General features: G+C 50.0%; 1 protein-coding gene across 1 annotated transcript; it reads left to right on the plus strand.

The window, feature by feature from the left end:
* The first annotated feature begins 2,969 nt into the window (after positions 1–2,969).
* CHST12 (carbohydrate sulfotransferase 12) lies at positions 2,970–10,955 on the plus strand. Its single transcript, XM_054270918.1, has 2 exons — positions 2,970–3,015; positions 9,214–10,955. Exon 2 carries the CDS (start codon positions 9,308–9,310, stop codon positions 10,556–10,558), a length of 1,251 nt encoding a protein of 416 aa, XP_054126893.1. The 5' UTR covers positions 2,970–3,015; positions 9,214–9,307; the 3' UTR covers positions 10,559–10,955.
* The last annotated feature ends 4,358 nt before the right edge of the window (positions 10,956–15,313 follow it).

Below are 15,313 nucleotides of genomic sequence, written 5' to 3' on the forward strand. Positions count from 1 at the left end.
CTACAGAAACAAGTGAGTGCATGAAATATCAGATTGGCTGGCACAGGAGCAACTGTGGCACTCTTCAGCACTTGCTCTGGTGCAATCTGAACTAAAAGAGCTGTAAATGCAACACAAATGGTCCAGTTGTGAAAGCAGTCACATGGGTAGAGGTTTTATAGCCAAGTTTTAAGCCTTTTTTCTTTGCAACAGATGACACGGGCAATGTTCCAGAAGGAGTTACACTCCATCTCCCTTTAGGCAAAAATAACCTCTTAGGAAGAGAAAATAACATTTTCAGAGGTGCTCATAACCCCACTCTAATCCATATGTGAAGTATAGAATTTTATCTGAGTTAGCCACCTGCCAACATACTGCTTCCACTGAAGGTGTCAGCTTGGGATCTTCCAGTGATGTGCAGATCCTTGGCTTTTGCCAAACTCATCCCTCCACAGCCTGTAGCAATCTGTCTCTTCCTCATTTTGACTGGCAAAGAGACTCAAATGAAGGTGTGAGAAATTTGTCAGAGTTCTTCCTCTTCCCTCTCTTGCAGGGCCTGCAGATGGTGCCAGCGGTTGGCAAAAGCCACAGCCTGGGGAGCCAGCCCAGGGCTGAACAGAAGTCACCCGTGAACAGGACTCTCTTTGGCCCCAAAGCATTGCAATTTCAAGATTGCTGGAAGTTGAGGAAGCAGATTCAAAAGTGCCTTAAAATGTATTTAAGCTTCTCATGCTGCTGAAGAGCAGAGAGAAGGTGAGCAGGGAGGAGAGAAGCTTATACACTGTAGATTTCCTGTTCTATATCCCTACTTCAAATCTTTGCTCTGTCCTGTGTGCTCTAGCTGTTAGCTTCAGTCTAAAACAAGTAGAGTGTTAACAGAGTCCAAGAGAAGAGGAAATCCTCCTTTTCCCAGCAGTGTCCATCTCCCAGAAGATGTCAGCATGGAGCCCAAGCCACTGTTTTTTCCCAGGGCAAAAGTGCGGATGCCACCCATGCGTCCAAAAGGCTCCCTGACTATTAAAACCAAATGTAAATGCCTGAGAAAGAGTTTCCCTGTTCTTTCCCTGTGTGCTGCTGTGAAGCTGGGAGGTGTACTGCACGTCTGGAATGCTGTTTGGGTGAGCAGATGTTTGGCTGTGAGAGCAGCCAGGGATTGCTCTTAGCTCTCTCCTGTCTACAGAGCATTTCAGAACTGACTGCAGGCAGAGAGGCAGCAGTGGTGGTAGGTGAAGACCCTGATAAGAATTACTACCCTGGAGGTAAACTGTGGCAATGTGTTTTCCTTTTTGGAACAAACATCTTCAGCTGGCAGCCTTCTCCATTAAGGGGCTTTTTTAATATGCTGCAAATAAAATGGTTCTGATAATTGCATGGAATAGTGACTCCTTGCCTCAAGCAGAAGTGGCTTCCCTCCTCTAAGGTGACAGTCTCAGGTAGGTTTGGGCATTTATTTCAAATGGATGAAGAATTTATTTTACAGCTGCAGCACTTGCAAAGAATTCTCCTGTGTGCTGTTTCTCACTGGGCGACACTGTACACGCTCCTATTTCTCTGTGCCTCTTGCTTTGCTGTGGGAAGATGAGGGATAGTTCACTCCAGGGATGAGGAAGTTTAATTACTTGTCTTTATTAATGTCTTAAACCCCTGAAGTGGGGATGCAATCAATGCAAGGGTGTGAGCAAGTGTAGCAAGCAGCCAATTTTCCTTGTGAAACAGAAAGCAGCAGGAAAAACTGTGACAGGGAAGTGGAAGGTCAGGAACACTTGTCTCCAGAGCTGACTCTTTGAGATAAACAAAGAAATAAAAGATAAAAATGAAGATAAAATAAGCACAGACTGTATGTAAGACAAATCTGTGCCAGCAAGTCCTGAGCCAGGATTGGTTTACAAGACCTCACATGACCTGCAAACAGTGCAGGACCAAAATCGAGGGAAAATGAAGCTTTCCAAGCATATACATCTCTGCTAAATACCTTTGGGCTGAATCACCAAGAAAAAGTTGCAGTGTTTGGTGCCATTTCAAGTGAGCTGAATTGAGCTGAGCGCCTCAGTCTGAGGCTGCATCTCCAAAGGGAAAGTTTGTGTGACAAAGAGTTTGATAATTTTCCATGACTGCTGTGAAGAGTACAGAGCCACGTGATGTGCGAACTTCCCTGTATGAAAAATCTACATTTTAAGTCTTAATTTATGTAAAAGCTGGGGCTTGAAATCTTGGAGGTGGGATTGTAAATTGTCACTTGTACATTTGATTGTTGCTGTATGTGAGGCTGCAGCCCGTGTCTTGTGCAAAGTGGAACTTTTCAGTGCTGGGCTAATGTTGTTTAATTCAATTCTTACCAATCACAAACAACTAGAGAAGCAAAAGGAGCTTAAACTGTGCTGGGATTTTTCAGCAGCATTTTCTAGCTTTATTGTGTCCCGTTATTTAAACTTTGCTCCTTATAATGACTGCTGGCTACCCAAGCTTCAGGGACATTAAATACCCACACAGCATCACTGTGTGGTAACCTCCAATTAATTTAAAAGTGAGCTTTACGTTAAATTTTTACAAAATCACAGAATTTTTAGGGTTGGGAGTGATCTCTGAAGATCACCTAGTCAAACGCCTTGCCACAGAGGAGTCACTTAAAGCAGGCGACACAGGAACGCGTCCAGGTGAGTGTGGGATAACTCCAGAGAGGGAGACCCGCACCCTCCCTGGCCACTCTATTCCAGTGCTCTGCCGCCCTCCATGGCAGGCAGCCCTTCCACATGTTGAGGTGAATCCTGTGCTTTATTTTATGGCCGTTTCTCCTCACGCCGGGAGGGTGTGAGCGCTTCTCGGAGCCGCCCCACAGCCGCCAGCCCTGCGCTCCCTCAGGCGAGGGCGGGCGCGCGGCCGGGACCGCCCCTGGCGGGCGGAGCGGCGCCTGCGCGGCCCCGCGGGGACCCCCGCGCGCGGCGTCTCGCGAGAGGCGGCGCCGGGAGCGCGGCGGGAGGAGGAGGAGGGAAGGCGAAGAAGGGGAAGAAGGCGAAGGCTGCGGTGCCCGGGCGGGAGGTGAGCGCGGGGCCGGGCAGGGCTCGGGGGTTGTCCGAGAGGCCGGGCGGGGCTCGCTGAGGTGGTGCCGCCCCGGGGCCGGACCAGCTCCCGGTTATGAGCGCGGCGTGTCCCCGCCTGTCCCTCCGCTCTCCCCGGTGCCAGGTAGGGCTCGGTCCGGCGGGACGCGGGGCTGGGGCTGCGGGGGCTCTGCGGGGTAGATCCCGTTCTCCGCACACGCGGCACCTTCCCGGCTGGACGCTCCCCAGGGAACTGGGGGGTTTAGCCCGGATTAAAGGAGGACCGGGGGGACCGCATCGCTCTGGACGGCCACCCGGGAGGAGGTTGTAGACAGGTGGGTGTCGGTCTTTTCTCCCAAATATAAAAAGACCAGAAGAAGAGGAAACAGCCTGGAGCTGACCCGGGCAACCAGCCGCCCGAGGGATGGCACCGTCACTGGAGGTGGATGTAGATGTGGCACTTGGGGTCACGATTTGACAGCGTTAGATTGATGATCGTGGGACTCGATCCTCGAGATCTTTTCCAACCTTAATGATTCTATGAGTCCCTCCAGCCCCGGTGCTGGGCCTGAGGCTGGTGCAGCCGTGCCGGGTGCTCTGCAGCCCCTGCCGAGCTGGGCAGCGGCCGGGGGATGAGCGGGAGCGATGCCGGCATGCAGCCGGCGCTGCCCGGCTTCCAGCGCTGCTCCCCGAGCATCCGGCCCTAAACGCTCTCCTTCCAGCCTGAACTTCACTGCAGAGCTCAAAACTGCCGGAACCAGGTGTTTGTAAGGTGATTACAGCCAGTGGTGACTCGCAGGGGTGACACACAACAGATGTCCCCGGGTGTTGTTGGCCCGGGCTGCAGCATCGGGGCTGCCTGAGGTGCGATTGTGAAGCTAGGGATGGTGCGTGTGCTGGAAGTTTGTGATAAAAGTAATGGATGAACAGTATGTCCTGTGTTTTGGGAGTTTCTTCCTGAAATTCAGGAAATTGTGACAAATTGTGATATTAAAAAAGAGGTGACAAATGCTGCCAAGCCTGTAAATTTGGGCTTTGTGGCAGCAGTGGTGGGCAAGGTGCTGGCAAAGTGTAGATTAGGATGTTCTTCTGCTGGTCTCTAACATATATGGGCTAAGTTGTGGTGCAACGTGCAAAGCAGCTCCATTTTTTGCTTATGGTGTACATTTATACTAATGTAAGTATTGGTGTCATTTGATGAGGTAAAACTTCCTTGCTCTGCAAAGGGTACAAGACTTTTGGGAACCTGGGCAGAAACAAGGTGTTGAGTGATAGCCAAGTGCATGAAATTTGTTTATTGGTACAGACTGCTTTCACTGGTGGGTGCTTGTTCTCCTGCACCTTTAGGAGATTAAATTAGATTCCACTTTTCTAGAGGATGCTGATTCCCTAAGTATAACTGGTGTGTACCATGATATATAAGTATAGAAGGCTGCAGGGGTCCAGTGATCCCTGGTGAAGTGCCCCAAAGGAAGGTATCCATTTGAATTTGGTGGGGGTTTTATGTGTTTTTAAAAGTTCTTATTCCACTTCTTTCTGTCTTCCTAAGCAGGCAAAATCCAAGTAAGTTGCCAGAAATCCTGTATCTTCTCATGTTAGATCTAGTGGGCACTGGAGGAGTTGAGGTGGTTCCTAGTGCTGGGCAAACCCAAAGCAAGAAGAGAGGGGATCTGCACCCAAGCCTTTGGAAGGCACATTTCTTTCAAAACCACTGCTGTTCATAGAGAGGGTTTATTGTCCCCTGTGTCTGGCACATGGCTTTCTGTAAGCTGCTTTATTTTCTGCTCCTGTAAGTGAGCTGGAGTTACTTTTGCAGAGAGGCTGGAAGAGAATGTAGTTGTTCCATAAAGCCAAGAGGAGTGGAATAAAGAGACACAAATTACTTAAGCTCTTATCTGTCCTAAGAATAAACAGTTACAATCAGGCTGTGAAGTGGAAATAAAGTTCCAAACCGCCGAGGAGTTGCATCTGCAATGGCTTTTGCAATAAGAATGCTGGGGACATCGCCTTTTTCTGGTGTTAAATGAGTTTGAGAGGTGGTGGTTTGACACAGCAGGGGGTTTGACCTGTCATGGCATGCATGACCTCAGACCACGGCGTCTTTCCCAGGCCTGGCATGGGGAGAAAAGCTCTTGGTTCACACCCAGGCCAGGTTCAGGTTGGAGATGGTCGCGGGATGGCTGCTCATGGGACTCTGTATGGTGATTATAGCACTTGGTTCACTCTCCAGTTTGCCAGCACTGTGTCACAGAGGCAGCTTTGTTTGGATCCTGGTGCACGTTCCTGTTGGCTGGTGACTTTGGGTTGAACTTGAATGTAAATTCTTGGCTCTTTCTGGAAGCTTTCCCTTTTGATTCTGGCAAGGGGAGGACAGAGGCACGTTCCCTCTAATGTGCACAGAGAGCTCTAATTTGTGCTTTCAGTCTGGCATCCTTTATGAAGTGCTCAGGAAGGGGATGGCTCATAATCAATAGAGCAACTCTTGTTTTCTGCAGTGCTTTCCTTCTGAGGGGGCATTAAGCTGTCTTACTGCTCTTTTCCAGGGCTCCTCTCTGGCACTGGCAGAGTTAATAGAAGTGGAGTCTTTCTGATTTTATGCTGCTTGCTGCTGTGTGTGTGTCTTGGAAAAGCCAAACTCTCTGGCAGGCCTGCGTGCCGTGTCCTGGAAAGCAGGCTGGAGCCCTTGGGGTGCACTTGGTGAAGCTGCGCTGTGGGGTGGCTTTGGTGAAGATCCCTCTTTCCCTTTGCCCCAGGAATGTGGGTGCCACACACAGTGTCCAGCCTGCCCCTGTCGCTGCTGCCAGCAGGGAGATGTGTCCCTGCCTGGCTGGGACAGCTCTGCTGGGAGGCTGCAGTGCTGCCCAGGGCTGTGGGAGCTGCTGGGCTGGGGACAGCAGGAGAGGATGCTCCGTGCAGCTTTCCAGGCTCGCTGCATTCCAGGCAGCCCGGAGCGCTCGAGCGGTGCTGGAAGCGCAGCGTGCTGGGATTCTGTGCGCAGTGGGCACCCTATTCATCCAGAATGGGAAGCAGTCCCTGCCCTGAGCAGCTAAATGGGATCAAAAGCAAGAACAGACTTGGGCAAAACTCAAACCCAGGAGTGTGCCAAGCAGGAGGCTTGGCAGTGTCCCTCCATTATCTTCTGCTGCTGGACTCAGATGCTTGGTCTGAAGTGCTGACGCACATATGTAATTTGCCCCTTCTTTAGCTCTCTGCTGATCTCTCTGAGTATTTCTTCTCAGATCTGCTCCATCCCCAATCGTGACTAGCTAAACAAGGAGAATTACTGCTGAGTAATACCTGCTTCTTGCTCTGCAGAGTGTAAAACGTTATGTCTGCAGTTCCTCCAGATCCCCTTCACAGGCAGAATAAGAACCTGGCTTCAGGAGAGGGCACTTTTTGGTGTTGCAGTGCAAAGCCTGTGTTAGGCTACAGCTCTGCTGAATTTCTGTCTGTCCCTACTTCCAAATTGTAAATAAATACACCAGGGTGGAGAAACCATAAGCCTTCAGATATGTGTTTTGTGTCTTGGGACAAGCTGACCTAATACTTTGACATGTAACAGTATCTGGTATTGTTCCTCTTTGTTACTAAATTCTTGTCTAATGTTTGAAACCTGGACTTTGGTTGTTAAAACCCGTCACCCCTGAGACACAAGCACAACCATGCAGGGGACTTATTACCAAGTCATTCACTGCAAGGCTGCAGTGAACTTCAGAGGTGCTGGGCACCTTTTCCCTGGGAATGACAGAGCTCAGCACTTCTGCATATCTGGACTTGAGTTCTTCTGCATCTCTGTGTAGGGTGGGGTTGATGTTGTTTAAGGGTGGTGTGAATTGGCTGGGGAGCAACTTCTGTGTTTTGGGAAGAAGAGACACCCAGCCTTCATTTTAACAAAACTTTTCAGGGCAGCTTGCCCTGACGTGGCTTTGTTTTCAAAGCTGGTGTTCTCAGGGTTTGTGCTGAAGTCATTGGAAATATTTAGGATGTCTGTGGAAAGGACAGCTCTTGTTTTTTATCTGTAGGTGCTGCTCTGTGTTTATAGTCAGAGCCTGGACTATGCTTGGAGGGGTGGAGAACATTGCAGTAACTACTTGTACCTCACTTTGCTGTGTTGTCCTTCCCTGGCTGTAGGCACTGGCTCCTTGCTGGCTTGGGGAGAGCTCAGGGCTGGTTTGCCAGCCTGCCTCTGCACAGAGCCTTGGACCAGAAAACATGCAGCAGGGTGGGGAGATGGGTGTTCCCTGAGGATCTTGTGGGAAGAAAGAGGCTGGGAGTCATGGAAAGCAGACAGCAGTGAAAAGATGGGGCTGGTTGAAGCAAAAACTGAAACCCGCTGCACCCCTCAGAATGGATGATCTGAGCTGCCTCTTTATTTCTCACCTGTCTTTGGTGATCAAGAGTTGTTAGCGTTGAGTGTGACAGAAATATAAATTACATTAAAGCAGCAAAAGAGGTCCTGACTCAACAGTGTCTGGGCACAAACACAGATTTACCAGAGCACCCTTAATCTCCAAAATCATTCAGTTAAAGGTAATCTGTCCTTCAGATTTTTATTGATGTGTGGCTCTTATCAGGACTGTATCCCTTGGCGGGGGATTGTAGGAGAACTGTTTGTGTAATCTTTGTTCCTGGCAAAATGAAATAGCTACCAAGAGAGGTCATGGAGATAACACCTACTGGGTGCCTTCACACAGAGTAGATAAGATGGTGTGTTCAGGTCAGTGATGTTCTCTCAGCAGGGACTTGCTTTAGCCACTGAGCCAGTGGCACCTTCAGCCCTGTATTCATAACTCCAATAAGGAATTTGTTTTCAGCACAGAGCACCTTCATGCAGAGATGAGACACAATGTGATACCAAAAGCTGAAATCATGGATTGAGGCTTTTTTCTTCTTGTGTGTTAGATAGTGTAAAAATCAAGGAGGTCTGCAAGGTAATTGGCTCTGCAGACTTTCTGTGTATGGTTGTATTGTATGAGTATATATTTTAATACTCTCAGATTTGCCTCAGTAAGCTCTAGGCCTGAAATCATTACATTTTACTATTTTTTTTTAAATTTAAACAGAACTTCCCTTGAAATAATTTAATTCCAGAAACTTGATATTGATAAAAAGCCATGACTGCTATGAAACTGATAAAATTGCAGCACATTATTATGTCTGCTTTTGGCCAGCCAGCTCTTTTCCACGGAGTCTCTATGGAGTGTGCAGTGCAGGGATGCTGGGGTGGGGATCGATCCTGGCACAGCTGGGCACAGATCTGTGCCTTGTCCTGGACACTGCACTGCTCAGAGCCTTCCTGCCCAGCAGTGAGGCAGCCAGCCAGGCAGGAGCAAGGGCACGCTCGGGCACACTCGGACACACTCTCACACGCTCAGGCACACTTGCGCACTCTTGTGCACACTCGCTCACACTCGGGCAGAGGGCAGGATGCAGAATTCAGGAGACTGATATACAAGAAGTGATGCCATCCTCAGACTCCAGGCTGCTGCTCCTGAAGTGAGGAATTTGGTCCCAGCACCAGATTGAGCTGCTGCTGGTGGAGCCAGCAGGAGCAATGTCCAGCCAGGCTCAGACCTCAGAGTGTGTCTCTCCTTGTATGGCACAAAGCAGCACATTGGGTGTCTCTGGCCACCTTCAGCCTCCACTGTGTGGTTTGTCCAGGTTTAGACTGGTTTAACCTTCAGCCTCCACTGTGTGGTTTGTCCAGGTTTTGTCAGGTCACCTGATCTGGCACAAAAGGGGCAACCAAATCCTGACCTTTAAGAAATTGTCCCACTCCCTTCCACCCTTTGCTGCCTGTCCCCCCACATATCTCAGATGCTCCCAGCAGAGCCCCAGCTTGGCCCCAGGCTGCTCTCTCACCTGCTGCTCCCACATTTTGTACTCATCAGGCAGCCTGTGTGCAGTTCAGCAGCAGCCAGTGACATCTTTGTACACACAGCACTGCCGAGCTGCTTTCTGATGCAGCAGAAGTCTGTAGACAGTGTACTGATAATAGGGTTTCAGCTGTTCCCAGTGAAGTGACAACTGACATGCCATGTTCTGAGGAGCCTCTTTCCAGTAGGGCACTTCTCACAGCTCTCCCTATGTGGAAATGGGGATGGTCATACCCACAACAAGTTTTGACTGTGCCAGGTCATTCTCTCCAAACCAGAAGGATTTCTTAAGGATTAACTTTTCTTTCCTCATACCTTTCCAGGCTCCTGCTCTGCAGCACCATGCTGGATCCCAAGCCTCACTCCACAAGCCAGAGGTGAGTCCAGGTGAAAGCCAGCTACCACAGTAGTGTCAGGATGACCAAAGCACGGCTCCTCCGTCTGTCTGTGGTGCTGGTCTCCATCTTCATGATCCTCCTGATCATTGTGTACTGGGACAACGTGGGCACAGCTCACTTCTACCTGCACACGTCCTTCTCCAGACCCCACTCCCCGGGAGCCATCGCAGCAGGTGAGGACTGGGAAACTTTGCCAGATGTAGATGAATTTTTGGCAAAGCTGCTGAGCTCGAGCCTGAAACAGAACAGCTCTATCCCCCGAAAGACAGAGCAGCTCCTCGTCCAGGGCTCCAACAAGCCTGTGGTGAGTAACTTGGAGGAGAACGTGCGGGGCTATGACTGGTCTACACACAAGGACAGGAACAGCTTGGACCAAGAGAAGCTGCAGGTAGAGAGGCAGAGAACATTGCGTGAGTTTTGTGCCAATTCCAGCTTCACCTTCCCCACCAAGGAGCGCTCCTTCGATGACATTCCCAACTACGAGCTCAACCACCTGATCGTGGATGACCGCCACGGCGTCATCTACTGCTACGTGCCCAAGGTGGCCTGCACCAACTGGAAGCGTGTGATGATCGTGCTGAGTGAGAGCCTGCTGGACCAGGGGGTGCCCTACAGGAACCCTCTGGATATCCCCCGCGAGCACGTCCACAACACCAGCACCCACCTGACCTTCAACAAGTTCTGGCGCCGCTACGGGAAGTTCTCGCGGCACCTGATGAAGATCAAGCTGAAGAAATACACCAAGTTCCTCTTCGTGCGAGACCCCTTCGTCCGCCTCATCTCCGCTTTCCGCAGCAAGTTCGAGCTGGAGAACGAGGACTTCTACCGGCGTTTCGCCATCCCCATGCTGAAGCTCTACTCCAACCACACCAACCTTCCCACCTCCGTCAGCGAGGCCTTCGGGGCGGGCCTCAAAGTCTCCTTTTCTGACTTCATCCAGTACTTACTGGATCCCAGGACAGAGAAGATGGCCCCCTTCAATGAGCACTGGAGGCAGGTTTACCGTCTGTGCCACCCGTGCCAGATAGACTATGATTTCATCGGGAAGCTGGAGACGCTGGATGAGGATGCTGCTTATTTACTGCAGCTCCTCAAAGTGGACAGGCTGCTTCGCTTCCCACCCAGCTACCGAAACAGGACTGCCAGCAGCTGGGAAGATAACTGGTTTGCCAAAATCCCACTGGCTTGGAGGCAGCAGCTCTACAAGCTTTATGAAGCAGATTTTGTACTCTTTGGTTACCCCAAGCCAGAAAACTTGCTTAAAGACTGAGAGTGATTGGGCAGTGGGTGTGGGAGGGAACATCTGAAATACCAAAAATGTTTCAATCCTCCTCGTTTTTGCTCTTAACTCCCTTCCCAATGCAAGTTGGTACAATGGAATATATTTTTTCTACTGCTTCCCCTTCCATTTTTACAATAATGCCAGAGTCCAGGGTATTACAGCCAGCTCTGCATATGCAAAAAATGCCATTTTTTTGGGTTATCATTTGTTTTCTGTTTTTTAAAATGTCCCCATACTTTGCAATGGGTTACTGCCCTTGGTCACTCTGCCAATCATGTCCTTCAGTAGCTTTTTATTAATACTTTTTAAAAATTAATATATTTAAGATATTTAAAACAAAGCGTGTGTCATGGCAAAGGAAGGGAAGGAATAAAAAAATAGTAAAAGAAAACTCCAAGAAATTATGTACCTGCCTCTGTGTGTTGTCTCAGGGCTGCTGTTTCAGCGGTCCAAGGTTTGGATGGGATGGTGGTGGTGGTGGCTGCTGGTGGTCGCTCCAAGATGGGCTTGAGGCAGTGGGATGGGTCAGTGCCTGACTCTGCCAAACAGGCCTGGAAGAACACCCTGAAGGATCTGACTCACACTGCTCACAGGTGTGGAGTGTGACACCAGGGTCACAGGAAGGAAATGGCATTGGGAGCAGTGACTGCAGGTCCTGTGGGGTGTTTTGGGGCATGCAGGTGGCCAACACAGCACCTCTGCACTGCCTGACCTTTTGGCCAAGCACTGTGGGGCTCTGCTGTCCACAAAGCTGAGCTTCAGCCCCTATACCTTGCTAGTGTGGAGCATTCCCATGCCTTGTCCCATTCCAGGAGGGTGGGGATGTTCCTAGGGGTTGTGGCCAGCCAGGATGGGCAGAGTGCTCCTGGATGGGTGAGCTGGCCAGGCCCTGGTGCTGTGCTGCTCCACGTCCTGGTCAATGCTGCAGGCAGTGCAGGTCCCTTGAGATCTCTGCTGTGTCCTCATCATCCCTGTGCACCCTTTAAGGGAATGGGCAGGGATGTAAATGCTTATCCCAGGGAGAAGAAGATCCAAAAGGTTTCTTTCAATAAGCAGATGTCAAGGTCAACTCAAAGTTTTTCTGTTTTCAGCATTCGAGCTACTGCTCGTGACACCACATCCTCATCTGCTTATTCCAGCCTTTCTGCTTATTCCAAATGGCTGATGCAGATTTGATCATCTGCCTTGCTGGGACCTGCTGCAGGAGTGATGGTTCCCACTGTGCTGGGAGCATGTGGGCTGCTTCCCAAAGGAAATTAATGCCTTTAGAGACTTCTTGTGTCTCATCAGCTGAATCTGCTTCTCTTTCTCTCTCTGAATTGCTCTGCAAAAACTGTTTGCTTAGCAGATTAGGCAGGCAACTCTTTCAGAGCTGAAATGCTTAATTATTTCCCTGGACTGTGGATGGTATCAGTGATTAAGGTCCAGGGTCAGGCCTTGGGAGACAGCTCTGTGTTTTGGGGAGACTTCTTTGTATTGGCCTTTAACTCAGTTTCTCTCCAAGGCCATCAGCAGGTGTAATTTTTCCTCTCTCTTTCTCCCCTCACTTCCCCAATTTCTGCACAAGTACATCTGGGCACTCCATGCTCTTTCTAATAAATGTGCTGTATCAAGCTTTATAACCTATAAATGAGAGGTAATTGCTGGTAGTTAGACTCAAAACAAAGGGTTTGTTTCTCCTTGTACTCACACCACTCTCCTGTAATTTGTGCAGAGATATTTGCAGTTTAAATGAGCCTGAAGCCGTCGTCAGGGTCTTGGTGCTTTGCTCCTCATAGCTTGGGGAAAAAGGAAGTGCCTGCTTCTGAGTCATTATTTAAAACTAATAATAGAAAAGTGTTGATCTATTCAATTTTTTCCCCAGTTAACAGTTAATTGCTGCAAAACAGAGAGATGTGGAGTCTTGTCTCCTGTAATGAGTAATCCCGGGAGTCTCTTGATTCCTGCTACATTTACATTTCTTCAGGGTGGGTTCATCCCTCTCTTCAAAAAACACAGCGTGGATGTTTTCATCTCTTGTCTTTTCAAAGTGTTTATTTTTTCCTCTTTTAATTTCCATGTAATTGATATTTAGTATGTGCAGGCATGGGGTGCTGGGGCCAAAGCACAGATGCCGTGTGAGCTTCCCACCAGCTGCTTCCCCTGCTCTGGTCCTCTCTCTTCCTGCCCCTCTGAGCAGTGCTTGGCTGCTGGATCCCAGTGCCACCCTGCAAACCAGCTGCTGCCTCCCCGGCCACACTTGTCCTGTGATTCCTGGCCACAGCCTGTCCCAGGAACATCTTCTCAAGGTCGCTGGCTGGCAATCATCCAGGCCAGGGGAGGAATGGTTTGCAGTGTGACCGTTTTTGGCAGCAAGGTCCTGGTTGTGCAGTGGGCAGACAAGGTGCAAAATGGCTGCGAAGGCTGCCCAGCAGCTGCTCCATGTGGTGTCAGAGTTTCTCCTCTCCATGTGGCTGCCTTATGATTTAATAGCCATAGAAGAAGAAGGTTTTTCCAAGGCTCCCTTGCTGACACTGGCTAGACAGGGGAGACTTGGAACACACTGATTCCTCTTTCCACATCCAAAGCTGGATGAAGTGAGTGGATTCCAGCTTTATGTGCTAGCACCACTCTGCATCACACTGAGGTCCAAAACAGCCCATGTGTGAGGCTGAACAAGCTGCCTGCATCCCAGTGGCTCCATCAGCCTCCCTGGAACTGCAGGCAGGAGAATGTACAGATGGCATGAGGCCACGGAGGGCCCTGTGTTCTCTACTTTTCCTTTTTCATCTCACCAAGTCCAGCCTTTACTGACATCTTAGACATTTTAGTGCTTGCACAACTGTCCCCAACCAACATGCTGGGTGCTCTTGGCTCTCTCCTCATTTTCCATTGCCACGCTTCAAAGCTCTTCCCGGGAGGAGCAGTAAAACTCCGATGGGGAGTGTTTGTGTTGCAGTGGTTGGCTTCTGGATTCAAAATAACTTGTTCCTTGCTGCTCCTCCCTTTTGAAGCTCTTCTTCCCCACCCTGCCACCACTGTGAATGTATTGTTGAGAAGTCAAAGGGGATCCAGGCTGTGCTGAGCTTTGTGGTAAGACCACTGGGTTGCCAGAACTGGGATGTAGCCTCTGGCTTTGGAAATGTGCATTTTTTGTGGGTTTCTTGCTCTGTTCTCATGATGTGAAAGTGTGTATGTGGGGGGGAGAAGGACAAAGAGTTCAACCAGCCATGCTTCCTTCCCCCCTGGTTTTGTAAAGGAGTTGGAATTTGGTATTTGACAAATAATGGCAGGCAGAATGCATCCGTGCTGGCCTGAAGTCAGCAGAGGGCTAAAAATCCTGGAATGTAGATGGATATGATGCTCATATCAGTTTCATGAGGGCTGGAAAAAGCTTTGAAGCAGGCTATTTGTGTCTGAATAAACCTGGCTTTGTCATTTCATGCTCAGTCTGCAAAGTTGTGTCCTGTTCCCCTCCTGGCTTTGCTTTTCCCTGGGGTTGACCACTTGGCCAAAGGCAGCACGGAGTCTCTAACGAGGCAGAACTGATGTGCAGATGCAAAAATAACCTGGGGTTTGACCAAGATGTTTCCAGCTGGGTAGAACTGAAACCATCTTTAGTGCTTGCTCAGCATCAGAGCCAAAATCTTTTACACAACCATTGAACAGATTTGGTCCCTTGCTGTTTGACGCTGGGTTCTCTGGTGGATCAGGATGCATGTGACCTGGCTTTGCAGCCCCTGTGTCCTCCAGGACAGGGCTGTCAGGTCAGAACTCCTTGTTTTTTGAGCAGTGACATGACTTTGTCAGGGTGGGAGTGTCTTTAACACATGGGTACCTTTGCAGCTCAGTAATTTTTTTTGCCTCAACCCTTTAATTCACTTGTGGAGACAAAACTATAGACTCATCACCCACGGACAACATTCACCCCGGGCCAACATGCGAGATGTTTTGGCTGTGTGTTTTGCATCCTTCAAGGTGGCACTGGAAGGATGGAGGGCAGGGGATGAATGGCAGCATTGAAAGGGTGGCGAAGAAAAGCCAGTTTGTTCCCTCTTACGTAAGCTGGACCTCGGAGCGCCCGCGGGGCAGAGCCGGTGACTTGGCAGGGTGCTGCTGCAGGGCTGTGGTGCACAGCGGTGCCAGCCAGGGCGTGGGGTGTGGTGCCTCAAAAGAAACTCGTGTTGCTTGAATTTAAGGGCTTGCCCACGCTGGTCTTGCTCATAAACCCTCTAGTCAAGGGTAGGAGGGATAAATAAGGCAGAAGTTAATAAAGCCATTGATACCTGGCTGCTTGGGAAAGAGATGGGGAGGATGGGTGGCTCTGGAGCTGGCACAGTGCAGCTCTGCTCTATCCTTGATTCAATCAAATTGGGTATCCAGCTCAGACTTTGCCCTGGGGGCTGTGGCAGAGTGCCATGCTGTGCTGGGAGTGGTGTGGAAGAGCCCTGGGCTGGGACAGAAGGGATGATGGAGAGCCCCGTTCTGGTTTGGGAGCGATGCTCGGCAGCCGGCGGGGCTTCCCTCTCCTCTCCTCTCCTCTCCTCTCCTCTCCTCTCCTCTCCTCTCCTCTCCTCTCCTTTCCTCATGATTTTAAAAAGCACAGAATCATATTCACCCTCTTCCTGAGCTGGAAGAGACCTGCAAGGACCATGAGTCCAGCTCTTAGCCCTGCCCAGGACATCCCCAAGGGTCACAACATAGGTGCTAATGGAGAATGCTGCAGTAATTTTAGCAGACTGCCCCAGAGGGGAAGCAAGGCAA

Source organism: Melozone crissalis, unplaced genomic scaffold (assembly GCF_028551555.1).
Source record: "Melozone crissalis strain CALT ecotype California unplaced genomic scaffold, PUWL_Pcris_2 ptg000012l_1, whole genome shotgun sequence".
Classification (NCBI taxonomy): Eukaryota; Metazoa; Chordata; class Aves; order Passeriformes; family Passerellidae; genus Melozone; species Melozone crissalis.

Coding starts and splice junctions, on each gene's coding strand:
- CHST12 (XM_054270918.1), top strand. CDS start 9,308: ATGACCAAAGCACGGCTCCTCCGTCTGTCTGTGGTGCTGGTCTCCATC.